Here is a 27,566-nt window from a genome sequence, read left to right as displayed (position 1 = left end):
CTGATGAAATTTACAAGTAAAATTTCCCCCCATCTCCGAGCTTGGTAAACTCAACCTGGAAACTGAAAGTCAAACTGGGTTCTTTCTGCCTTGTGCATCAATAATAGCAAAAGTTGTATAGTTAGAACTGTGTAATTCTCTGATTGATGTCCATGCCAGAAATATCTAACTCATGCTCCTGAATCTATATTTACATGGATCATTAGCAATGTTCCCTCTAATTTTTGACAGGCCATGTGTGCAAAAAATTTCTTCTGTACAAATTGTTGTGCTTCTGTGCAAAGTTTTGTGCGTGCGGTGTTTCACCATGTGCGTGGGGTTTAGGATCTGTGTGTGCGCACGCGTAAAGCTTAGAGGGAACAGTGCTCATGAGTAAAAAGTAGCAAAAACTTAGTTTGTCAGTAACTAGATATGAATCTGAGTACACAGAGAGAAGATGAATTGAGTAAGAACATGTCAGAAAAAATGACTGTGTAAATGACATTAGCCACACTTTGAAATATTATTTGATGAGCAATTCACTGAGAGTGGATTGGGTTGAAATTATTATTATTTATTTGGATTGTGGTAGTGCTTAGGAAGCTCTACAAACACACAACAAAAAGATGGCCCCTGCCCCAAGGAGCTAACAGTCTTAAGTATAAGAGAAGAGGCAACAAGTAGATAGAGCATCATGAATAAAACAAAAATTAGAAAATGTTGTTGGAGGTTTTAAAGGGCATACGATACCTGCATGAATGGCATTTTGGGATTATAAACTTAAATATGTCTGAATTTACAGAGCTTAATCTTTTATTAGACAAAAACACAATTCTACCTGTACTAGATGTGGAGGAAAATAATGTTTTGTCTCAAATATGCATTAGCTGAATGTATGGAAATGTATACAACTATATAGCAGCATATACAACTCTAATCTGCTTATTAATGGCATACTTGTATCTCCTTGTTTTGTTCTTATACGAATTTTCAGCTGGAAAGAAACCTTGCCCACTGTGTCCTGAAGAGAAATTCAAAGCTTGCTATAGTCATAAGCTCCATCGCCACCTTCAAAATTTGCATTGGAAGGTTTCTGTTGAATTTGAAGGTAAAGTCTTTTATACTTGAATAGATTGCTTATATTTTATGGAACAAAGTACAGCATAAGATTAAGTGGCAACGTAGAGCCCAATTCTGTAGTCCCCGTACATTTAAAATTTCCATTGACATCAGTGGGAGTTTCACTGTCATAAAGACTGCTAGATTTTGACCCTAAATCAGAGCCAATGGTATGTTCCTCTTTAAACTTGGTGTTTATAGCAAAAGTTAGTGTCTGTATTTCATTTTTTTTCTGCCAGTTTAAAAATTGCTACATGTATATATTAAATTACTTTTTAATATTAATATCAGGAAATATCTATGGATATTTCACCTTAATGTGAGTTTGTTTATATACACCTAATCAGTGGTGCAAATAAAATCCATTTCTTAGGGCGGGGCGGAGACCAGCAAAGGGGAGCACTTGGCCCTCCATGTGACTCCTCACTACCCAGCCCGGGGCCCCATCTCCTCCCCACATCCATCCCATGTTACCTAGTGGGGAGCTCTGTCATCCTCCTGCTGCACCAGAGACTTCTGGGCAGTAGTCTCCCAGGAACAGCAGCAGGGAAAGGAGCAGAACCCCCTGGCCTGCCCACTGCCCTTCCGTGGAGTTGCTTCTCTGTCCTCCCTCTGTGTACCACAGCAGCAGCCCCGCCAGAGGACTGGGCTGGGGGCGGGGGTGAGGCTGGGGGCAGTTCAGCCGCTGGAGAAGCTGCCGGCATTCTGCTCCTTTTCCCGCTGCCCCTCCCAGTGGGAAAAGGAGCAGAACTCCCAGCTCCGCCCCCCAGCCCTCTCCTCCGGTGGGGCTGCTGCTGTGGTACACAGACAGCGACTCAGCTCCTTGGAAGGGAAGGGGAAGGGGCTGGGATTTTTCCAGGGGGCTGGGCGGGGCAGTGGGGAAAGGAGCAGAACCCCCCCAGCCCCGACCCCCAGCTCTCTTCTCCAGCAGGGCTGCTTCTGTGTCTTTTCGGTATGCCATACCAGCTATAAATAGTTTGCTAGTATGGCATACTGGCCTATTTGCACCACTGCACCTAATCCAATTTCAGAGAAGTAAGCCTCTCTATAAAATGCAGAGCTTTATAGTGTATGGACATTTAACTAATACCATAAAGTTTTGTAACGTATAACCAAATGAAAGTCAATTTTGGCCTATCATATAGATGAATATCTCAAACTAAAAGTATGTGATTCTCTGTTTTCTACTGCACACTTTAAAATAGTTTCAAGCTAAGCATTTTTTAATGGAAAGTAATTGCTTAGCAAGTCATGAAAATAGTGTTCAAACTATAAATATTTGTAATTTTCGTTTTGTTAGTTAAAAGTTTTCAGTTAGTTTCTCAGTATAGTCATTTGTGCATTTACTTTATATAGCTGTACAAGCTGATCAGGAAGATTCTTCAGTTCTGAAGAAATTGTTTCAAATACCAATGTATTTAGTAGTCATGTGTTATATGTAAGCACAATATTGTGATAACTTGTTTACAAAATGCATTGAAGTCCAACAGTAAAAATAGGAATTGGAAGGGAGGGAGCATACACGCTCAAAACAAAGAAAAAGATAGCGTGGTCTGCTATAGAAAAGCAAATGTAGAGTGAAGGCAGGAAGGGGGAACAAGGTGCCAATAAGAAGACACAGTAGGTTACACTTCTAAAGTTTATTATATGGAAAATTGTTTGGCAGTATTATATTTGCCTACAGTACACAAAAGTGTTTTATTTGTTTAAATTGCAGTCAAGGCTTTTGTAGTGTTCACAGCACAGGTATTTTCATTGGTTAGTAGGCTGTGAGTTTTATTTGAAGTCTATGGGACTTGGAACCTAAGTGGTGGTTAAAAGTCTCTTTTGAAAATGGAACTTAGGAGCCTAAAAAGTTTAGATGCTTTTGAAAAGGTTACCAGTCAGGTAGATGTTTCAAGTCCTAACAACTACCCAGTACAGTTCTGCGACCTGAGTGCCTGTCAGTGATTTTTTGTTTGTTTTAAAGTTTAAAAGCAGAAGCATCTCTATATTGATAGGATATATGTACCAGAATACAAATAAATAATAAGAGTAAATAATAGCATCTACTTATTGTAGAAGCACCTAAGCTGCTCAAGCAAGGTCCCATTACAATTGTACTAACAAGTAACAAATAAGATAATCCTTACCCCCAAATTGCTTATGATATATGGTAGTTATGTATTATGTATTTACCATACTGTAAGGTGACCAGAACTAGTTTGTTTTCCAGGATACAGAATGTGCATCTGTCACTTACCTTGTCGCCCAGTGAAGCCAAACCTCATTGGAGACCAGGTAACAAATACTAGATCACATATGCTCATTTACTCTATAAAAAAGGGGAAACTAGGAAGAACTTCTGTGAAGTGTTTCAGTGTAGTCTTCAAACATAAGTTGTTTTCTGTAATGGGATACAGAACCTTATAGTCCCCAATTCAAATTCAGCCAAGATCTTTAGGTGGTGAGAATTAGACCTTTCTGATGTTAGTTGAATGGCCTATGGTATGTGTAATGGATTTGGTGGTCTCAGTCCTGTTCACCATGGAACTTCACATAAAATAGTACCACATTTTGGACTAATCAGCAACCTTGTTTGCAGTCACAGGAGAGGCCAAATACTTAAGACACAGAAAATAAATGTACTCTTTTGACCCCTAGAAGTGATCTTTTTGGGTCAGATAGAGAGAGGGGCAGTAGTATGGAGAAAGCCAGTACTGTCACTTCCCATGCTACGCCTTTTCTGTGGACATACTTTTGTCAGCAGTCTCCAGTCCAGAGCCCTGTGGGATATCAATAAATAATTACAATGCATACTTATTGGGAACTAAATCCTGAAAGAAATAGGTCCTGAACCCCTTCTTCTGGCCTTCCAACAACCCCCCAGAAGCAAGCTCCCCACAGACCAGGACACAGCAACTCAAAGCGGAAGACCCTTCCATAACAGACGCAAAACCTGTAGACACATTTCCACTGCTGTGATGATCTTAATCCACCCAACACACCCTGCAAAATCCATGGGTCCTACACATGCCTATCACTACATAGTGTACCTCACCCAGTGCACTAAATGCCCCAAACAAGAACAACTATATGGGTAAAACAAGACAATTTATGTGCTCTCGAATGAACATAAAAGAGAAAAAACACACTATAACCTGTGGGTGAATACTTTTCACAAAGCAATCGTTCCATATCCAATCACTCTCAGTCCTCATCCTGAAAGGAAACTTGTATAACACTTTCCAAAAAAATGAGCATGGAAGCTTAAATTCGTAACTTTGCTAGACACTAAAAATCATGGACTGAATAAGGACACTGAATTTACGGTTTACTACAACAATCTGTAACCCACTAACCTCCCTTTTCTGTCTTATGACTGTAGAGGTGTTAATTCACCACTTCACCTTGAGTGTTGTCTTTCAGTGTGTGCTAACTATTTGTGCTAAACAATCTGTTCCACCTTGAATTTAGCTGTGATATCAGGTCAGGTCTACACTACAAGCATACATCGGTATAACTACATCACTTGGGTGTGAAAAATCCACACCCCTGAGCGACATAGTTATACCATCCTAATCCCCAATCTAGACAGCTACCATTTCCCGCGGAGGTGGATTAACTATGCTGACAGGAGAAGCTCCCATGTGGCAGCATCTTCGCTAAAGCACTACAGCAGCAAAGCTGCACAGGTGTTACTTCACTCACTTTGTCTCACTGTATTTTAAAACTACACTGACTCCTTTACAGAGCTCTACGAAGATGGGAGCCCATTATCACTGCATCATCTGTTCTGCAACCATCACACGAAGGACTGACATGATAGGGCATATTAAGCGCCATGTGAACAAAGGAGAAACTGAGTCCAGGTATATTGCAGGTAAATTATTTAATGTTCCTGCTTTATTTGTAAATGGTTCCTTTACACGGTGCATTGTGTGTTGTAGCTGGGCTATATGTTTGAGGGACTGTCAAAAGTAAGCCTGTGCTAAAAGTAAGTTTGCTCAGGGTTAGGAGGAAATTAAAACAAGAGAGATCTATCCTTCATAATATAGGTTGCCAAACTGTTAATCTGACCTTTTTTCTTGGATAACCCCAAAAGGCTGGCGTGCTGAGTTTGTAGTGTTTACCCTCTGCTCTGCCCTCCTGCTTTGTAGCCTATACATGTAGGTATTTGCTAGGTAAGGCATCGGCATAAGAAAGCTAGTAAAGCAATGAGCTTACAGGCCGCAGGCCTGAAAGACAATAGGTTAGCTAAACAAGGCATAAGGCCCAAAAGCCCTAGCATACGCAGTTAACCAGGAGTAACCCTAGATCAGAGGTTCTGAATCTTTTTCTTTCAGAGACTCCTCCCTCCCTCCGAACATGCTATTAAAAACTCCATGGCCCACTTGTGCCACAATAACTGGTTTTCTGCATATAAAAGCCAGGGCTGGTATTAGAGCATAACAAGCAGGGCAATTGCCTGGGGCCCTATGCCACAGGGGCCCCCCCACGAAGCTACATAGTTCAGGCTTCAGCTTCAGCCCCTGGTGGTGGGGCTCAGGGACCTGGGCTTCAGCCCCATGCCATGGAGCTTTGGCTTTCTGCCCTGTGCCCCAATAAGTCTAATGCTGGCCCTGCTTGGAGGCCCCCCTGAAACCTGCTCAAGGCCCCCTAGGGGGCCCTGGAACCTCTGGTTGAAAACTACTGCCCTAGATCATAAGATATCACAAGATGGAACACTGTAATGACTCAACTGCTGACAGATAACCACAAGATGCTAGTATATAGCAGCTATATGGGATATTTTAAGTTAGGAACATCAGCAGATATCTGACACAAGAGAGCCATGGTACCTAATTGATGTATATGCTAATAAGTTTGAGGTAAAAGGCCTAGTAACCTATGGGAGAAAGGCACCCCAACATTAGTAAGGTGAGGAAATACAAAAGGGGAGAAGCTCTTACTGAATATGCATTAGGCATAGTAGCATCAATGTAATACATTATAGAAGTTATATCCCGGCCTGCGTCCCTTGGGAAACGCAACTCTTGGGAGATGCCAGGATGACTATCACTGGTGGTGGTGATGATGATGATGATGGAGGGAATGATACTTCAGGTCCTTTTGAAAGGGATGGTGTGAGTATATGGCTGCTCAGATGCACAGTCTGTATTATCTCTATCTACATTGCTGGGTTTGAAGTGTGTGACTTTACTAATTGTGTTGGTAAAACTATTGCAAATTCAAAGGCTTTTCCTAAGTGAGAGTGTTGCAACCATGCACGCCAGGGTTCCCATCAGAATAATAATTGTAATACTGGGCCTAATCTTTGGACGAGAACCTACCAAACCTCAGTGTTAATTAGGAATTCTTAAGTGATTGATATAATTAATACATGATTAATAGATCAGGCAACAGCTCTGTTTTTTGCTCATAAAAAAACATTATTTTGCATTAGCTTGATAATCTTGGAAATGTCAATACCCAACCTTTTCAAAAGATAGTGGGAGACAGTACCCGTAAAACAAAACTGGCGTGGCTAATTTCATGCCTCCCTGTTTTGGCAGCATCCATTTATTTTTAAATCAATCCCGAGTATAAATCAAGTTCAGATAAATGCCAAAATGCTGAATTGTTTTTGTTTGAAGTGCATAAATATGGACTATTGAAACCAGCTGACTGTCTTCAGGTCTACAGCATGTTGATAAAAGTGTAGATGGTAGGTTGCTCATATAATTCAGTAAATCAGAATCCTATTGCAAACCCCCATAAATTATATGCACTAATCTTTTGACTGGATCGGAGCTAAACTGGAAAAGCTAAATTATATTATTGGAATGACTCACTCATTTAAAAAAAAAAAAAAAGATAGTTTAGCACTAGATTTCAGGTACTTTATTTTTGCAGGTTATTAAAAGAAGAGGTTACCTGTAACTGGAGGTTCTTCAAGGTGTCTGGTCCCTATTTGTATGCCAAATGTGGGTGCACAGGCGCTCCATGCACCGGAGCCAGAATTTTTTCAGCAGCAATGCCTGTTGACACACACGGCTGCCTTATGTCGCCATGTGCTCCAGGCAAGGTTATAAGAGGCCTTGTAGAGTGATGAACCCTCAGTCTCTCTCTTACCACAGAATAGAGAGTTTGCAGCAGAGAGGAAGGTGAGCAGGTATTGGAATATAAATAAAAACTACACATCTCAAAGAACCTCCAGTTACAGGTAAGTAACCTCCTCTTCTCCTTAGAGTGATGGTCCTTATATGTATTCCAAATGCGGTTGAGTATGGAACAGTGATCAGCTCAGAGGTGGGTGCAAGGACGTGATTGGTAAGGCTTGTTGCAGGACGGCACGGCCTATGGTGGCATCAGCAGCTGCCCGCTGGTCAGTGGCATAGTACGCTGTGAAGGCGTGGACAGAGCACCATGTTGCCACATGGCAGATCTCATGCTAGGGTACGTCCACCAGGGAGGCGGAGGTGGTCACATGCAGGCCTCATTGCCACCTCTGTGGCCAGGGAGCAGGAGGACATGTCTGCTGCATCCACCGCGGCCTGGAGGCTGACTTGGCCTGAGGCAGCCCTCATCCAGCAAGGCCTGGAATCGCTGGCCTTTGGTCTGTGTCATGTCCTCCAAGAACTCCACTAGCTTAGTATAATTGTTGAAAGCATACTTCGCTAGCAGAGCCTGATAGTCAGAAATGTGGAATTGAAGGGCCACGGAGTAGTGTTTGCATGCCAGGAGGTCCAGGTATTTCACCACGTTATCCGGGTGGAGTGCTAGTGTGCCCGTTCCATGGCCACGTGCATGACCAGCGAGGCCAGAGGGAGGTGGGAAAATATCTTCCACCTCCCTTAGCCAGTACGAAGCACCTGCCTTCTACCCTCTTGGGTGTGCAGATGCAGGATACCGGCATGTGCCACACTGCTCCTGCAGGTTGTAGAACAGCATTGTGAATGGGCAGAGCTACGTGTGTCAGGCCATGTGGCTGAAGAATGTTTAACAACTGGTCCAGTTGGTCTTGGACCTCTTCTAGAGGGATGCCCAAGTCAAAGGCCATGCTCTGTACCAGCTCCTGGTACTGGTGGGGATTGTCAGGAGGCAAGAGGGTCGGAGGGATCAGGGCCTCATCTGGAGAGAAGAGGCTGCTGTCCGGGCTGGCGGTACCGGATCAAACATTGGGTCCTCTTTCGGGTCTGAGACCATTGGAGCTGGCGGAGGGGCTGAGGTGGTTCTGGTATGAGGCCACCGATGGTGGGTCCAAGCAGTGATGGAGTCCCACATGGGCCAGTGATGCCATGAGGCCAGATCTTAATAGTACTGTGGGTCCCATGGATACGGGTACCACGCAGGTGAGCCCGGAGCATAGGGAGCCGGAAAAGGCATGTGAGCCCGAGAGTCCGCATTACACTGAAAGACTGGGAAGAAGGATGTCTCTTCTGCTGAGAAGTCCTCCAAGTCTGAAGAAGCCTCCAGCAGTGGTGGAGCCATCAGTGCGGGTGGTACCGCGATCGCCGGGAGTGGGTCGCAGCTGAGGAGGAGTGACTCAGCCGCTGGTGAAGGTGGCCAGGAGGCAGAAAAAAGCAGCGAGGGCAGGTACAACAGCTTGAGATGGGACAAGGAGACCAGCGGATCCATCTGGCCTGGTGTTGAGGACACATCCTATCCTCTGCCACTCTGAGGAGGGATATGCAGAGCACAGCCTGGAGAGTGCTGCCATGGCTGAGTAGTGCACACGGGCAGGCTGTTGGGACCCTTGGTCCTCACAGGAGCTGGTGGGTCTCGCTTCTGCTTTTCCTTGCCCCCTGGCTTAGGGGGTGGCCGTGCAGGTCACCATCCGACCAAACCCATCTTGGGGAGGAAACACAGTGTGGTTCAGTGGTCTGCAACGGGGACCTGCTGCAGTGTTCATGAGAGCACTTGTGACTGTCCTTATGTGCCTTCTTGTGTTTCAGTGGTGCTGATGGGTCCAGGTGTGAAGCCGAGGCCAGAGTGCTTACCGCCAGTCATGGGCAGTGCACCACCAGCACGAATGTTCTGGGATCAAACTCTGCACGAGGCTGGAGCGCTTCCGCTATGAAGAACTTGCAGAGGCGCTGAAGACAAGCGTTGCGAGTCCTTGATGGGAAGGACTTGCAGATATCGCTGCAGGTGACAGTGTGTCTTACCCAGGCATTAGAGGCAGCGCATGTGCTTGTTGCTCACAGAGAACGAGTGAGGGCACGAGATGCAGTTCCTGAACCCCAGAACATGGGGCATATTCCCCCAAATGGGTCAGGATAGGCCCTGTAAGGGGCTACTATATAAACTAACGTATTTACAGAAGTATGGAAAGAAAGAAGCAGAACTCACTAACTATCTACAATGGACCATCATTCTCATAGAGTGCACGAGCACGAAGAGAGGATTCTGATTCCACCCATGTGGTGAGAGGGAACCGAGGGCGTGTCGCCCCACACAAACCCCTATAACCTCACATGGAGCACATAACAACATAAGGTGGCCGTGCCGGTCAATGGACACTGCTACTGTAAAACTTCTGGCTCTGGTGCACGGCATGCATGTGCACCTGCATTTGTCATACATATAGGGGACTATTACTCGAAGAAGAACAGTTATTACTCTTCTAGCTGGTAAGTTATGCAGTTCTGCTCCTCTCTGTCCTCTTCATCCATCTTTTATTGTGTCCTCTCTACCACTGCCATGTGAAGGGTACGTAAAATTAAAGGTAGTTCCCATTCTGATGCTGCCATATGAACAGGTCATTGTAGAAAGTGAACCTATCGTTTGCCCCCCCCCCCCACATATATATGCACGCATGCGCGCACACACACACACGATCCTCGCTAGAACGCGGGATTCGGGATTCATGTGCGATACCACGTTAAGGCGGGGACTGCGTTAAAATGAATTGCAATTAAAGTAATTAAATTTGGGATCCATGGCCGCGACCGTGTTATATGCGAATTTGCGCTATATAGAAGCGCGTTCTAGTGAGGGTCTGGTGTACATGCGCGCGCGTGCACACACACGCATGCGCATATACACACACACACAAACATGCTCTTCTTCATTTAGGGGGAAAAGGTGATCTAATCAACTGAATATGGGATTGGGAGTTAGGAAATCTGGGTTTTATTCCAAATCCTCTCACTAATTATTGGACTTGGATCAATCTCTCAACTTTTATGGTTCATTCCCCCCCCTCCCGTATCTACAAAATGGAGATAATACTTCCACACCTGTGTAATTCTGAGATTGACAAATGGAAATCACAGTATAAATTGTGAAGTTCTTCATCTTTGCTCCTTCCCCTTTTCATTTCTTCATAATGTAGTCCTGTTGGTTAAAATGCCATAAAAGTCTAATCAATTTATTTCAATTTTATGGATGGTTGGGGAGAATTATATAAATATCTAAGCAATGTGGGAGGCAGTTATATGTTCCTGATCCCCATGATATCTAAGTACCTAGACAGAGCTACAAAAAATCTTATTTGTGAGACACCTCACTTGTCCAGGCTGGATCAAGGCAGTAGAAGGAGTACACAGCACATGGATACATTCTCTCTCCAATTCTCAGTTAGTATGATTCTATTGAAATGGCAGTATTCTATGTTCAAGCATGCAAAGTAGAAAACCTGTCTTCAGTGATACTGCCAGAGAGGGTACATTTGCAAGGTTCAGAGTATATAGCCAATTTTCTGCCTGTAGGAGAGTAATGGTTTGTTTCAGAAACTATTCTGAATTTTTCAGGTAAAAATGAAGGTCTCTGAAATCCTGGACTGACTTGAGCCCTTCTGTCTTTTTAGTTATCAAGAAGTGACTGGAGTACTATCAGAAGCTCAGTGGTATTTTTTGTTATGAGAGAATGTATTTCCTGCAGCATCTCATACTATTCAACTTGAACAAGTTCTTGAAGGGGTGTAATTCTATGAAAGAAATTTGTATGATGAAACTATGGCATTTTATAGGATGTAAATCAGGGTAGAATTTGGCCCCAAGTCTGCCAATGTCCTGAATATAAACTAGCTGTGATCTCCTTTCCTGGCACCAAACTGTAATAGGCTGGTTTTCATGTGTTAACATTGTTATGTATCAGTGGGATTGGGGCCCTAATTATTTGAAAGATCTTTTTTGAATTTTATAGCTAAAATGTACAGATACTCACAAATCATCATTAACTCTCTTTCCTCTCCTAAAATATTTTTTTAGCCTCTGCTCCTAAGTCTTCTCATGAAGTGCTGAAAGAGGCAGACACAGATGTACAAGTTCTTCCTAACTACTCCACACCTCAGAAATCAGATTCCTATTTTAATCCCAAAATGAAACTCAACAGGTGAGGGGGGTAGTGGGGAGAGGTTGCAATGAAAATGCTCTCACTTAAAACAATTATCCCAGTAAACAGCCCACTATGATATCTAGAGGAATAACATTTTTCAAGCAATAAAAATAAGATGCCCAATATAGGAAGGCTCCATTTTGATGCTTTTCTAATTTTGCTCACTGAACTATCTTCCTTATATACTGCTGGGAAGACTTTTCTAAAACAACAGAAATGGTCTTCAGAACAAAATGTGTGTGGAAGATGTTCCAGTTTCTAAGGAAATAAAGATGCTAGCTTATGCAGCAGCGTGGGAGTTGAGGGGGAAAAACCAACATAAACCACACCTGAGGACTCAAAAAACCTATTCAGTGAAATGTTTTCCTTTGAGTTTTTGTGAGCTCCCAGGACTAGACACCACTTAAGTGCTCTCCTCCAGCACAGCTAAAGCATGAGCATACTACGTACATATCTCACATCCTAGGACTCCTTTTTATAGGTCCCACTTTATTGGAGTAGATTCTTTCCTCTAGCTCAGGGGTGGGCAAACTTTTTGGCCTGAGGGCCACATCAGGGTTCCAAAACTGTATGGAGGGCCGGGTAGGGAAGGCTGTGCCTCCCCTAACCCTATCCACCCCCTCCCACTTCCCGCCCCCTACTTCCCCCTTCAGAACCCCCGACCCATCCAACCTCCCCTACTCCTTGTCCCCCGACTGCCCCCTCCTGGGGCCCCCCTACCCCTAACCACCCCCCCCGGGACTCCATCCCCTATCCAACCCCCCCTGACTGCCCTGCACCCTGACAGGCCCCTGGGACCCCCCCCCGTCCAACCCCCTCCCCCCAAGCCCCTTTCAAAATGTGGCCCTGCAAACACAGGCAGAGGACACGGGAGGAGCAGGGGCAGTGGCGCAGCCAGAGAGAAGCAGCGGGTTTCCCCTTCAAAGCGCCGCTTCTCTCCGGTCGGCTGCGCGGCTACCCAGTGCTCCTCCTGAGTCCTCCGCCCGCGTTCGCCGCGCTCCCACCACCCGCACCGCCCACCTGCTCCCCTGAGACTGTAGATGAGCCTCCCTTCCTGCTCTCCCCTGTCCCCGCTGTGCAGCCTCCCGCACTGGTGGCGCAGTGCACTGAGGCTGCGGGGGAGGGGGTATAGTAGGGGAGGGGCTGGGGGCTAGCCTCCCCATGTTGTACCAATAAATTAAAAACCAGCAGGATCTTATTAAAGGGAAAAAGGCAAAATACCACATTTATTGTGAATACAGAAAGAATCATAGTAAGCAGTTAGTTACAGCTGTAACATTCCATTCAATCTCATCTTTATTCACTCATTCATTCATACTCACACACACAGGTTCTGCAAGGTTGTTATCATAGTAAGCAGTTAGTTATAGCTATAACATTCCATTCAATCTCATATTTATTCACACATTCACACACACACACACACACACACACAGAGGTTCTGCAAGGTTGTCATCATAGTTACCAGCCTTAGAGTTGCTCATGCCAAGCCACTGGCCAGGTGGCCTGGACATGAGGAGGGAGCAGGGCCTTGTCAGATGCTCATCTGATGCTCCTGGAAGTTGGTTTGCAGAATCAGACCCCAAAGTTCTCACTTTTTAGAGTCTATTTTTATAGGAATTTCTTCCTATGCCAGTCTATGGGAATTGCTTCATCATGCTGTTGCTGAATCAATCAGCAGATAGCACATTCCTGACGGCTCCAAGAAATTATCTTGTTCTTTGGTTCTCCCATTCTTGAGGCTGTTGGGTGGATTCCAGTCTGCCCTCCGGGGGTCCTCTGGTTATTTCCACTTGACGCCTTCTTCAGCCGATGGACACTGGATTCTTAGGCTGGCACCTCCCTGATCATTCAGTTATTATCCACACCAAGCATCCATCCACATACATCCTCTATCTCTATTTTAATCACAATTGTTAATACAACAAAAGGGCGGGGAGTCTCTGGGTGCTGTTTCTGTTGTTAGAGTATTGCTTTGAGTCTCTGTGAATTGCTTTGAGAACAGACTCTGTCTTAGAATGTACTAACGCAATTAGCAGCTTGCAAGTTTCACACATAGAGGGAGAGAAACAGTACCAAAACCCAAGAGACCTCTTAATTAGTAATACCCTGGAATTTAAACTCTGGGGAATCAAACTCATTTGTGATTTTAATACAGAACTTCTTTAATATGATCCAACACCCAGCCGGGAGCTCAAGAGCCGGGCAGGACAGTTCTGCGGGCTGGATGTGGCCCGCGGGCTGTAGTTTGCCCACCTCTGCTCTAGCTCCTCTTCACATCACTCGTTTTAATGTCAGTAGAGTGGGTAGTCATTTCGTCCTCAGAAAAATCATAACCTCATCCTATTGCTGCAACACCAAAGCCTGTTCCCTGAAACACTGAAGTTCAACTACCCTTCAGTCATTATCAGGGTCCTTCTCCAGAAGGAACACTGCCAAAGATAATTTTGAATCTGTCTGGGGAAATTTCTCAGGTCAGTCTAGGAAGACTGATGGTTATTTCCAGACAGCTGTTATTAGCAGTGAATGGTTTAAAAAAACCAAACCCACCACCAGTAATCTCTCATCTGTTCTTTCACAGAGCACATTAACTTCCTATAGAAAGCAGCATAAACCCCAAACAAACAGCATATTCTCTTGAACCCCAGTCAGTGGTGTCTAACCGGCAAGTGGAATCTCAAGTTCTTATCTTTCATACTACTTTTTTGCCACACTGTGAAGGATTCCATTCCACTACAAACTCTTAGGCCAGGTATAAACTACAAATTTATATTGGTGTAACTACGTCACTTAGGGGTGTGAAAAATGCACACCCTTGAGTGACATAGTTATACCGACCTAACCCCCGATTTAGGCACCGCTGTGTCGACGGGACAACTTCTCACATTAACATAGTTAATCCACCACCCTGAGAGGCAATAGCTATGCAGACGCTGTCTTGTTGGCATAGTAGTATCTTCACTAAAGCACTGCAGCGGTACAAGAAGACAAGCCCTTAGGCCAGCAGTTGATACTTTAAATGCCCAAACAATTAGGCTGCATACCAAATTTGCCTGCTACGTGGACTCACTGATCATAGTAAGAAACCATGATACGGTGGTGTTTTATATCTCAGTGCTCCATGGATAAGTGTTAAAGTCAGCACTCCTAGAAAGTTATCATTGGAATTAATTTAAGAATATTTGAGTACTCTGAGACCTACAAATGCTGTTTAAGGTAGTAAAAGGTTTAGAAAACCTTCTGGTGGCTGTTAAGCTCAGTTATTGCAAAACCTGTTGCTGGAACAAATTACCCTAAGCACTGGTCTACCGTGCGGGGGGGAGGAAATCGATCTAAGTTCCGCAACTTCAGCTATGTGAATAATGTAGCTGAAGTCGACTTATTTAGACCTGCTCACCGCGGTGTCTTCGCTATGGTGTCGGCTGCTGCCACTCCCCCGTTGACTCTGTCTGCGCCTCTCATGGTGGTGGAGTACAGGAGTCGACGGGAGAGCGCTCGGGGATCGATTTATCCCATCTAGACTAGACACAATAAATCGACCCCGCTGGATTGATCGCTGCCCGCCGATCCGGCGGGTAGTGTAGACATACCCTAAGATGGAAGAAACAAAAATATGTGAAATACATACTCTAAACTTTATTATACACCTTTTTATCTTCTAGGCAACTGATATTCTGTGCATTAGCTGTTTTGGCTGAAGAACGGAACCCCTTAGAATGTTTGGATGCATTTGGGGCCACCGGTAAATAAACAAACTTTTGGAATCTCATTTTACTTTCTTTAAATCTCGAATTTTATTTTACAATTTGTAGCAAGTCCCTCTCATGAGAAATCGACATTGTATATTTAAGTATTATGTGGTCCTTGCTTAGGCAGACTCCTTTTGACTTCCTTGTGTGTTTCCCCGAGTTCAGGATTTGGCTCTAGATGTGTAAAAGGACCATAAATATCTTTGAGATGAAGTTACTGATGCTCAAAAGGAAGAATTTTTACATTTTAAAGTGCGTGAAATACCGTGCATCTTAACTTGATGAGTTATGTCCAAGGTCCCATGTATTCTGATTCGATTGCTGTGGAGTTTGGCTTCAGAATCAACCCCTAGTCGTAGAACAGTGCCACTGAATCCAAACTTTCATTTAAAAAATTGTTTACAGTCTCTATATTTATAAAGAAGAATCCTGACCATGAAATTAATGTAAACCTATATGGTGGTGTCTTCCTGAATCTGTAGACAGTGAAACAATAGATTGGAGAGGTGTGAACTGTCCCCATGATCTCAATCAGGTGTTAGTTCTAAAACCTGAAGACAAAAATTTAAATGCAACATTTATGCTAAAAATGCTCAGCAGTTCACGTCCTGCTAATGTGTTTATTGCACAATTCCAAGCCACACCAAAAGTCTTAACTGCCTCCTATCCAGCTATCAAAACCTCCTGTTTTCCCCCCACAACAATTTTTACAATACAGTCACCTATTGTTGTTACAAATATCTGCAACACATCAAAAATTTAAAATTTAGGAGCAGCATAAAAACAATTTAATATCAGACTAACAAGGACTGCTATATTAGTTAAAATGTTAATTTTCCTGTTTCATTCAGTTAAATTAAACTGAGGTTTTTTTTTTTAAATCTTGCTCTGCCACGGAAATTCCAGTCTACTGTATTAGAGTGTTGCATAAGCCCAGGGGACTTCCTACAGATCTGAGGTCCAATTTGTTTCACAGTACATAGAGCATTTTTATATCTATGGCACTTACCTTGTAATGAGAATTGGGTAGGCAAACCCTTGTACCCATATAGACTTCAGTGAGTCTTCACACAAATGCTGGAGTTTGTCAACAGAGTTCTTGCACGATGAAAGCCTGTGTATGGATCACATTTCTGTATTATGCACATTTAGGGTTTGATTGTGTTTTTATTGAAGTTAAGGGGATCAAGAACCAGGCCTTTATTCTATTGCATGCAACCAACCATAAAATTATGCGCTTGCCTTTCTCCTCAGGTATAATGGGATTACAGTGGGCAAAGCACCTTGGAAATTCTGTGAAGGTTACAATTAATGATTTCAATGAAAATTCCGTGACAATGATTCAGGAAAACTGCCATTTAAACAAGATGAAGGTGATGATGAATACTAAGGAAGAGGACGACTGTGATGAAACTATGGAAGAAGGAGAGGAAAATGTAGGCATTATTGAAGTGACAAAAATGGATGCTAATGTCATAATGCACTTGAGATCCTTCGATTTTATGTAAGTGAAGAGTGTTTGCTAATACAAGTTTGTCTTTACTCGGTGCTTTGATCTTGACTGTAATTTAATTTTTGCCCCAGTGATTATTTAGAGAAGTCTGAATGGATGAGACAACGAACAGCGGCTGGTTATTTGCTTATTAAAAGTTTAATTGTAGCAACTGAAGTGCTACGTAAATAGAGACAATTTTAAATCTTTTAAAAAATAATCACTGGGAAAACGTTTAAGTCCTTCTGGCATCCAAAGTGGAAAATAAGCACCCAGGTAATGTGTGTTGGGTGCTGTGTTCTAGGTGGTCAGGCCTGGTGGTTGGAGCCATGGTTGAGAACAGGTACCAAGGTCGAAGTCAGCCAGAGAGTCAGGACCAGGATAGCGCTGAAATCAGGGTCCAGGGATAGGCTGTGGGTCAGAACTGATGTCAGAGTCTATAGACAAGCCAAATCAGGATCATAGTTGGAGTCTGGATGCAGGCCAAAGGTTGAAGCTGTATTGGAGTTAGTCCAAGGGTCAGGAGGCAAGGGCAGGGCTAGAGCAAGGTCAGAGTAAGGAATGGGCAAGGCTGAAGTGGGCTGGGGCAAGGCTGGGGCAGGAACAGGAACTGGATCAAGGGAAGGCTGAAAGCCTAATGACACTAACACTGCAAGGCAGCAGGAGGATTCCTGGCTGAGTAGTGCTGTTGTACAGACTAACTTGCTGCTCAGGCAGGATCAGTGAAATACCTGTGCCTGGGGGTCACCTGACCCAGGCTCTGCCCAGGAATAGGCTGCTGCAGCCTGCGTTAGTGCTGAGGCTTTGCTTATGGGATGAATCCCTGCAATTGAGTTGCTGCAGCATGCCTGAATGATGAGCAGGGATTCTAGTTTTCCATGATAAAAAACCCTCAAAATTCTCCAATAAAAAAACCCCCATGAAAATCAGTGTTTTTCCCATGATTATAATGAAATGCTGAACTTTAGTTTCCCTAATCACAATAGGAAGCACAGCCACCGGGGCTGACAACCCAAGCCCCTCCATCCAGGGCTCTGGCTTTAAGCTCTGGTTCGGTTAATACAGAGAGCTGGATAATGGAGGCTCAGATAACATGTACAGTAGAACCCAGTTTTTCATTTTTTACAAAATGTAAAAACTAAAGACTGTAAAAACACAAATTCTGGATTTTTCCATGGCAAAGGAATTTCTAGGATCCGTGGTGAGAAGTCACTGCAGGCTCTGCTGGAGGGGGAAGTCACGGCAGCTGAGTGAGCAGCTCTGGTTTGGCTGCAGGTTTGCCTCACAATGTATATGAACATTTTAGGCCAGACTTGTGGATTTTTGGTATAACTGTGTCTGTTTGGGGAAAAATGAAATATAAGAATATTTTTTCTGTAATTTTAGCTAATTTGAAATTCATATCTGTGCATGTAGTTTTTAATAAAGCCGCATGTTTATGGATCACTTATTGTAATCCATTCTTAAATAGCATAGCTGATTTAATTAGAATTGGTGGCCAAAATATTCAAATGTTAGTGCCCAAATGCAGGCACTAAATCTATACATAGACATCAAAATAAGTGGTCTGATTCTTAGAGTTGCTGAACATCCACAAACCAGTTGAATTCAGTGGGAGTTAGTTTATTTGTATATTCTCCTGTCTTTCAAAATAAACACCGGTATCTTGGCCAGTATTCTTCTTAGTTCAATTATCCAGTGTGCTAGGATGTGAGAGAGATTGTGCTGGATGTGTGATGACTGTTGCATTACTCAACATGTACTGCCTGCCCCCTCTAAATTTGTTGCTTTATAAATTATTTGGGCATGTTGGAAGGTATGGAAGGTGTGTTGTAAAATCAAATTCTGTTTTTATTTTACTTCAGATGTTATGGGTGAGGATTTTTTTAAACCATTTTTTTCTCGGATAGCTTGAAAGCTAAGTAGTTATGTACCAGAGATGCTTCTCAGTGTATATTTTGTTTTTAGACACCTGGACCCATTTGGAACAGCTGTGAACTACCTGGATTCTGCATTCAGAAATGTAAGAAATCTTGGAATAGTATCAGTGACATCCACAGACATCTGTTCTCTGTATGCAAAAGCTCAGCATGTGGCCCAGCGTCACTACGGCTGTAACGTTGTCAGAACGGAGTACTTCAAGGAACTGGCAGCTAGAATAGTAGTTGCTGCTGTGGCAAGGTACTATTAAAACACAGAAATCGTGGTCAGCTCTTAAGCTCTGGTAGAAGAGGATTGCTAATGCATGCTTTTGGTGATTGCTAAAGCAAGTTGTGTGTCTTTGCTTTTCAGAATTCCTTAAGCTCTACAAATTAGGCATTGAAATATCAATTTTGTACTTGATTTCAAGTTCACTACTATAGAACAATTTAAGTATTTTAAACTGAAGTGCCTGGCAAGATGGCAAATGGGTACGGAGTGTATTATTAATCTTCAGAAAGAAAAGGTAATATAATGCAAACTTGAATATCTGAAGATTTTAAGTTCCTTTTTCATTTAGTGGTGATTTAATGCTGCCTAAGCCTTTATAAATACTTCAGAAGCTATTAAAGCAATTAATTATCTGTGGGAAAGAGCATTAAATTAGATTTGCTTTAAATGGAAATAAACTCATTAGTGTCAACTTTCACAGTATATTTCATAACTAGCAAACAGATATTCACTCCAAAATCTAGGCCCCCTATCCTCAAGTGTTTACAAACAATAAACGCAGTGTGGCTAAATTTTTCACAGGTTAAACATTTTTTTTCCTTAACCATAATAATCTGGTGCTGTAAATCTACTACCTACAAGTAAATCTACTTACAAAGCAAATATGATATAGTGCCTGTCCTGCAAACCCTGTTCACAATATTAGTCCTTTCTCATACAAATATTCCCAGTGACTTCATAAGTGTACTCAGAAGTGAAAGTTGGGGGTTTGGACACTAAATCAAGACATACAAACCCAGATCAAGATAATGGAACAATCAGTTCAGGGAAGAGTGAGTGGGAGATTAGGTGTGAAAGATCTTGAGACTATGTAAACGAATCCACTCACTGCTAGGTGCCCCCTTGTGGCCAGGAGTAGCATGGCAGCACACTCCAGCACTGTGGTGGTTTCTCTATCAGAAACTTGGCCTTCTTGCTGGGTCACCATCTTAAATACACCCTTTCTTGGGTCATAGTCATCCAAACTAAGAGTCTCCAAAATATTTTTAACACAAACAAAAATCCTTCCCCCTCTGTAGAGTTCTTCCTCACCCTGTTTTCGACAGGGCCTGTAGCCCCCTTGCTGGGCTCAATAACCATTGTGGAAGGCTTTATATGCCCCTTTCCTTGGAGCCAGTAGGGGACCCAATCCCACCCTCTACTCTAGGTTGCGGTCCAGGGGTCCTGTACTGAACAGATAGGTCTGCTCCCTTACCTGAGCTACAGTTTTCCATGGGCCACTTCCTACATAGTCTCTTAAGTTCTCCTTTGGGTATGTCCATTTTGTCCCTGCATAAACAGGATCTTTCCCAGGCCTCTCTACAGGGAGAACTTTTCCAGACTCTTCCCTTTTTGGTCTGGGTCTCTCATGGGCCTTCATGCCTGTAGAACTTTTCCTTACTGTCTGAGCTTTCTGCCTGGTTCTTTCTCCAGCCCTTTCCCCAGTTGGGCTTTATCATCACTTAAGCCTCATTCCCCTCAAGTGGGACTCATTCTGTAATCAGGCTGGTTTAGTCCTATGCTCTCCAACCCACAGAGCAAGCTACCCTGTTACAGACTCCATAGTCAATTATATTAAATTGGACCTGTTTAGATTGTCTTGTCCAGCTCCTTGCCCATGCTAGCTTATTCCCTATAGCATATTCTCCAGTGCTATATCCCATTTAACTTTTAACTGATTCTAGCACTAAGGGTTTCATCTGTCCCTGTAAAACCACACCGCAGGCTGAGACCTCATATTGGAATAACTTTTCCAGAGTGTCAAGCTAAATTTTCCTTGCTAATTTTCACCTTGCTTCTAATTACACCCCTCCAAAGTACCCTAAGGGATTCCTCTTTTCTTGGTAAAAAGAAAAGGAGTACTTGTGGCACCTTAGAGACTAACGTTAGTCTCTGAGGTGCCACAAATACTCCTTTTCTTTTCGCGAATACAGACTAACATGGCTGCTACTCTGAAACCTGTCTTTTCTTGGTGTATACCCGTTCAGATACTAGTAGCTAGTGATTTATCTCCCCTTAGTCTTCATTTAACTTAGATCTACTTATTTACTTTCTATAATCTTTCCTTCCAAGTCTATCCTTCCAAGTCTTCTCGGCATCGAGGAACCAAGTCATGGACCAGCACCCTATTGTGCTAGGCCAGGGGTGGGCAAACTTTTTGGCCCGAGGGCCACATTGGGGTTGTCAAATGGTATGGAGGGCTGGGTAGGGAAGGCTGTGCCTCCGCAAACAGCCTGGCCCCGGCCCCCTATCCGCCCCCTCCCACTTCCTGCCCCCTGACCGCCCCCCTCAGAACCCCTGACCCATCCAACCCCCCCCCCCGTTCCTTGTCCCCTGACTACCCCATCTAACCGCCCACTCCTGTCTAACCCCCCACTCCTATCCAACCCTCCCGCTCCCTGTCCCCTGACTGCCCCAACCCCTATCCACACCCATGCCCCCTGACACGCCCCCTCTGGGACTCCTGACCCATCCAACCCCCCTCCTCCCACTCCTTGTCCCCTGAACGCCCCCTCCCAGGACCCCACACCCTATCCAACCCCCCCTGCTCCCTGTCCCCCCCCTCCCAGGGACCCCCCCACTCTCCCGAGGCCCCACCCCCTATCCGACCCCCCTGCTCCCTGTCTCCTAACCGCCTCCCCCATCCCTCCAAACCTCCATCCCATCCAACGGCTCCCTGTCCCCTGACTGCCCCCTGGGACCTCCTGCCCCTTATCCAACCCCCGCTGCCCCCTTACCATGCTGTTCAGAGCGGCAGGACAGGCTCATTGGAAAGCCAGGGAGGTGGGTGGGTACAAGCCGCACTGCCCGCGCGGGGGAGCAGGAACAGCAGGGGAGGGGCCGGGGGCTAGCCTCCCCAGCCAGGAGGTGCTGAGCAGGACAGTCCGGCGGGCCATAGTTTGCCCACCTCTGTGCTAGGCTCTATACAAACAGAACAAAAAAATGACCCCTGCCCTTCAGAGCCAACAGTCTAAGTGGAGGCTGTTTATAGATAGTGTAGGATTTTTCCAAACAATGGATGATCATAAATATATATATTGCACATGGTGGAACAGCTGGGAAAATTAGTCTTTGTTGAATTCCTATGGTAATATGCTATCTTTTTGCTTTTGTAGAGCTGCAGCTCGATGTAACAAAGGCATTGAAGTTTTGCTTGCAGTAGCTCTAGAACACTTTGTCCTAGTAGTGGTGAGAGTTTTGAGGGGACCATCTCCTGCAGATGATTCAGTCAAGAAAATTCGGTATCTTATCCACTGCCAGTGGTGTGAGGAGAGGATTTTTCAGGAGGGTAATATGGTGGAAGGTAAATCTATTTTCCTTGGGTTTCTTTTAAAGGTATAATCCCTGCATGTTTATTGTATGTACCTATGTTAGGCACGTGGTAAGTTCCAACATGTAAAAATACTTGCTTTCACTAGAAATATTTCTCATATAGCATTGTGATAATGGTCATACACATAAAGGAGAAGGTATTTTGATTATAATCCTCTAGTTTAAAAGGGGTTCTTTGAGTAATTGTTATATGGATCCCACTGTAGGTGTGGGTGCACAAGCTTCGAATCTTTTGACAAGCAGTATCCATTGAGGCTACCCATGGCACCCTGCATGCCCTCACCCCACAGCACCAGGGGCTTAAAGAGTAGAGCAGCTTCAACTGCCCCTCATTTCCCTCTTCCCACTTGTGGCAGCAGGATGAAGCAACACTGTGTCTAACTGCTTCCCTGCAGCATTCTTGTTGTAATTAGTTTCTTATATTCTTGTTCTTAAATTTCATTTGGCCTGTTTGCACAGAAAAATAAAAATTCTTCAGTCTCCTCCAGGCCAAGGTATCTCTAATGGCTGAGACTAGGTCTCCAGGTTTCAAAACCTACCCTGCCTGTGCCTCTGAATGATTGGCACAATAAATGTATCTTTTGTCTAGGGGAGACTCATAGCACTGACAATGTACTATTTGTAAACCTTTCTCCAAGTGCACACACAAAACTGCAAAACTTGTTTGAAGCTGGTTTTGATGGAGAAACCTACGAAGAACATATTGGATTCTGAGATTCCATTGGAAATAGTCCAGGAACATCCCTGTTATTCAGTATTCTTCATCTGTTCCCTCAGGGCCATTTAGCAATGCCCATTAAAAAGGGCACTCACTGATCAAGGACCTCTGGTAGACCCCAGCCTCCATTTCAGCCACCTCGAGGAAGTCATTTTGCCCCTAAGGGGTTCAAGTAATGTTTCCATTCATCCTGCCCTGGGATCACTGGTAGTGGCAGTGGCTCATGAAAAATCTAAACAGCATCTTACTGTGACATCCACCCCTGGTATAAGGAATCAAAACTCTCTTTCGGGAGAAAAATATACTCAGCTAGCCTACAGTTCTGTATAGTCAGTTACCAGGCTCTGTTGGCAGAATATGATACAATTGGATACAACCTTTCAGTCTGCCAAGAAATTACCCCTGGACTCCGGAAATGAGTTCAGGGCTGTGATTACAGTAAGTCAACCTAAGATGGCCATTATGTTTTTAACTCAACAATGAACAAGAAATTATCCTTTCTGAATGATTTCAAGTTGATCCTTAGAGCTTTATACCACAGCTCTGAGCAAGAAGGAAGGAAGGATTCTACCCTTCTCAAGCCAGAGACCTCCCTTGTCTTACTCATACCACCAGATGGCTCCAGCCTCTTCTAAGAGACTGTGTTTCCAGAAGCAGAGATGCCCTACTGCTACTGAAAGCGCACATTTTTCTTCTGATCAAGGAGGGAAGGATTCATGCTGCTGTCAAGAGTCTTGGACTGATTTTCAAGGATCTGTACCTCTTCTCCCCTTCTTTGGCAATAGCCTACCCCATCCCGCCTCATGACAATCCGCTGGTTTTTTGCTCCTAGGGAAGATGCATTGCTGATCAGAAAGGGATCCTTTCACCCCTATCCTGTTATTTCCCAGAGTTCTCAGGAAGATGCCAAAGGACAAGGTCCAGTTGATAATGGCCTGGGCATATCAGTTCTAGTACTCCAACTTCTGATGCACTTATCCCTCCATACCCTTCTACCACTTCCAAGCCATCTTGATGTCATTTCACAGGACCGGAGGCTTGGATCCAGTGTCTCTGCCTCTGACAGCATGGAGATTAGCTGACTAAACTGGAGAAAGGAGCACAAGACATTCTAATCCAGAGCACAAAGGCTTCCACAGGACTGATTTACACAGCCTAAGTGAAAGCATTTTTCATTATGGTCCATTCAGAGGTACTTTGAACCCTTGGAGTTTTGTATTCCTACTATCTGCTGTCTTTTGAAACAATTGGGTCTATCCATCAGAGTACATTTAGCAGGTGTCTTTGCATATCATCCACCTGTTCAAAGCCCTTTGTTTTTTTTCCCACTCTACTGTTTCAAAGTATCTAAAACGACTATTAATTCATATGTTCCCTCTAGTCAAGGAGCCTTTTTCTACGTGGAACATGAATATGGTACTTCGGTCATTTAGACCTGTCATGATTTAGACAAAAGTCAAAATGTGCATTTGTCTTAAAACTTTCTGGAAAATTACTCTGTTGGAATTTCTCATACTGCTTCTCTACCGCACTGGTGGTGGTTGGTTGTTTTGTTGGAGGGGTAAGGTTAGGAAAAAAGGGTGTTAACAAAAAATCTGCCATGTTTTTGAGATGTAAAAAAAAAAAATTCACTGAGTATTTTCCCAAAGATCTTTACTACTCAAACTTCAGATAAATCAAATATTTAGTTCTTAATGAAGACACATGCCTTTTGCATATCTGAGATATTTTTAGGAACAGTTTGGTATATACAGATAGTGTACACAAGATTATTCTGCAGTTTGAGAATGTATTGAGTTGTGAAGCTCCAGAGTACATCCAGTTGTTTAGCTGTATCTTATTTGAATGTCTAATCCTATCTTATTTCTCATTGTACTTTAAGGGCCCAATGTCTTGGGCTGTTAAGGTATTAACACCTCCTTAAGACAATGATGCATTTTTTGGCTATGTGAGCATTAGACTGCAATAAGTGTCACATTTTCTTTCATTCTTAAGAATAGAAATAAAATTGTCACCTGTATAGGTGCAGTGTTATAGCTGAGATTTTAAATGGACAAATTAACAGCATTCAGAGTCCTTCAACCTAGTACATATGTGCAAGGGAGCTGAGCTATGGCTGTCATGAAAATGCTACGATTCAACTGAATTTTGTGCACATAGGCAACCATAATTTTAACAATTTTTTGCATGATACAATTTTTCTTGAAAAGCTTTTTTAGTTTAAACTTGTTTTTGCAGTGAAAAGTTCTAACCCACTAGCTAGAAGCAGTTATTTAAAATACATACCAAGTAATATGGAGCTCTGGGTTTGTTTTATTTTAACTTAAAAATAACTAAAGTTACAATGCCCCTCATTAGATTCCAGCGGACACCAGAGTTAGTAACTTGTGACAACAATAATAAAAGTTAGTGTCTCAGGCATTTTTACAGTTGTTTGTGTATTTTGGGTTCTGATGTTGCTCATCCTATTAAATACCTCTACTGAGGCAGAATCACTTCTTGGTGGGTGCAACATTTCTAGTATCTAAAACATCTTTCATTTTGTTTGTATTTTGAAATAACTTAATCTATAGAACTCACTTTAATTCTGTTTTCTGTAACAGAAAACCCTTACCGGCAACTATCTTGTGACTGCCATGGCAGTATGCCTGGGAAGACAGCAGTAGAGCTTGGTCCTCTGTGGTAGGTACAGCACACAGCCTAACAAAAGTGAAAGCTTGTTTGTTCATAAAGCAGTAAGTTTATAGCTAGCAACTGAGATGGCCTTGGCAGCTGGTTATTTAATTGGAGAGCTGAGTAATAAAAAAAAATGAGTTTTCCTAGTCAGATTGGTAGACAGCAAGCAGTGAGTTTACTAAATAAACAATAGTGAACTAGTTTTCAGTTTCACATCCTGGACATCTTAAAACAATTACACTGCACAGGAGAATCTGGCTGAGTAGCTTGATGTTTTGCGACCAGAGAACTAGTATACATTGAACTGTAATTGATAACTAACTTGGTGTGCATTTACATAATATCAAATACCTATGTACTTCCAGTAGTATAAAATAACTTGAACTGTTAAATGGTAAACAGCAATGATGTTTATCCTTGGTTTTTCGGATTGAAAGAATAGTTAAATTTAAATGTGAGCATTTCAGAACTAGATTATAGAAACAGAACTAATCCTTTGCACTAGCCCTGCTTTTACTATTTCTAAATACTATTAGTACACCACCCTAATTTTGACAGTGCATCCCTGTGATATGGGTATCATTCCCATTTTACACGTGGGGAAATGAGATGAAGTGACTTTGCCCCAGTTGACACAGTAAGTCAGTGGCAGAACTGGGCTTAACACTCATAAGATCTTAGCTTTCAAGCCATGACTCTGAACTGCCACTACCTAAAACAAAAATAATTTTATTTGTATCACAAACTATGTACCCTGTTAATATAAGTATAGTTCAGCAGCTACTCAGTTTGTGGAATCCACTTCTAAAGGAGCAAAGGCCTTTTGCTATAAATCAAAATACTTTGTCATACACCAGTCTCCTTATTTTCACTGGCATTCTATTGCACTGTCCAGGTCAGGGTCCCTCTTTAACACTGGATTCCTCAGAAGAATGCTGTTTGAAGCTGTTCAGCACGGCTTGGATGAGATTCAGCCACTTGTAAAGACATTAATCTGTGAAGCAGAATGTACAACTCTAAAACAGTTTTCAATCCATGGTCCTGCCAGCCAGAACAAACAAGGTGAGATAAAATGGCAAGTTGCTTACAAAAACTCATGGGATTTTTAAATGTCTAAAACCAACTGAAAATTTCTTGAGCAAAAGTAACTACAGCAGTGCATGTTAAAAGAAGATTAGGAACATGTTCCCTATCACAAAGCATGGGACAACAGTCTTGCCATATTATGGGGCTTTTGTCATACTCTTTAAACCTCTGCTGTTAAGGCCTGCTCGACACAGGGTGCTAGACTTGAACCAGTATGGAAAAATCCTACATTAAGTAAACCAGTGCTGACACAAGGTGCCACGCTGACAGTCCTGTAGTCCAATTTATTCACAAAACAGGCAGCAGTAGCAGAAGCTTCCCATATGCTAGCCTTCGTACTGCAGCCCTGAGAGGGAAGTTCCTCCCTTCTGAGTGAGATGGAACTCTGCCCTTCATGCTCAGTCAATCCTGGACTTCTCTACAGGGACTGCCAATTGCGGGGGGTGATTGAGATGGCTGTCTATAGTGGGATACTATTCTAATAAGAACAGACTAGAGGCTACCAGTTCACTTCAGATAAATCACCATATAGTAATTTTACTTGAATATTGTCCTATGCCAGATTCAAACTGATAATGTTTAGTGAAAGTTTCCATAACCCATTACCTATCCTTTTGCCTCTATCATTTTTACACCTTTTACTTTGTCTAGAAAGTTTGGGGTTTTGCCCTTTCAAATTTTTGTGGATCCCTTTATAAGGTAGCAAAATAAAATCTATTTAAAATGTTTTGTTACACTTCAGATGTAATTTTGACTTTTGTATTCTAGAAGAATGTGGCGTCTTTATTAAAACACCAGATACTGCAGCTGACTACTATGTGGTACAAGGTATGTAGTTCATCCATCACAACTGCATGCACACCCCTTGTGGTTTGTGCTAGCAGATAACCACAGTCAATGAAGGAGGGATGGGGTGTTAAAG

At 43.2% G+C, this 27,566-nt stretch overlaps 1 protein-coding gene across 1 annotated transcript in view; it reads left to right on the top strand.

Annotated features, from left to right (window-relative positions):
- TRMT1L (tRNA methyltransferase 1L) overlaps positions 1-27,566 on the top strand; it is a 56,097-nt gene that overhangs the window by 20,910 nt on the left and 7,621 nt on the right. Inside the window, 11 exon segments of the mRNA XM_074961134.1 lie at positions 974-1,087; positions 3,314-3,378; positions 4,831-4,960; positions 11,274-11,397; positions 15,063-15,142; positions 16,404-16,653; positions 18,610-18,822; positions 21,948-22,135; positions 25,486-25,564; positions 26,454-26,620; positions 27,413-27,472. Of these exon segments, the coding sequence (XP_074817235.1) occupies positions 974-1,087; positions 3,314-3,378; positions 4,831-4,960; positions 11,274-11,397; positions 15,063-15,142; positions 16,404-16,653; positions 18,610-18,822; positions 21,948-22,135; positions 25,486-25,564; positions 26,454-26,620; positions 27,413-27,472 (1,470 nt within the window).

Source organism: Natator depressus, chromosome 8 (assembly GCF_965152275.1).
Source record: "Natator depressus isolate rNatDep1 chromosome 8, rNatDep2.hap1, whole genome shotgun sequence".
Taxonomy (NCBI): domain Eukaryota; kingdom Metazoa; phylum Chordata; order Testudines; family Cheloniidae; genus Natator; species Natator depressus.
Note: the sequence above shows the minus strand (reverse complement) of the source record. Positions and strands in the feature narration are given on the sequence as shown.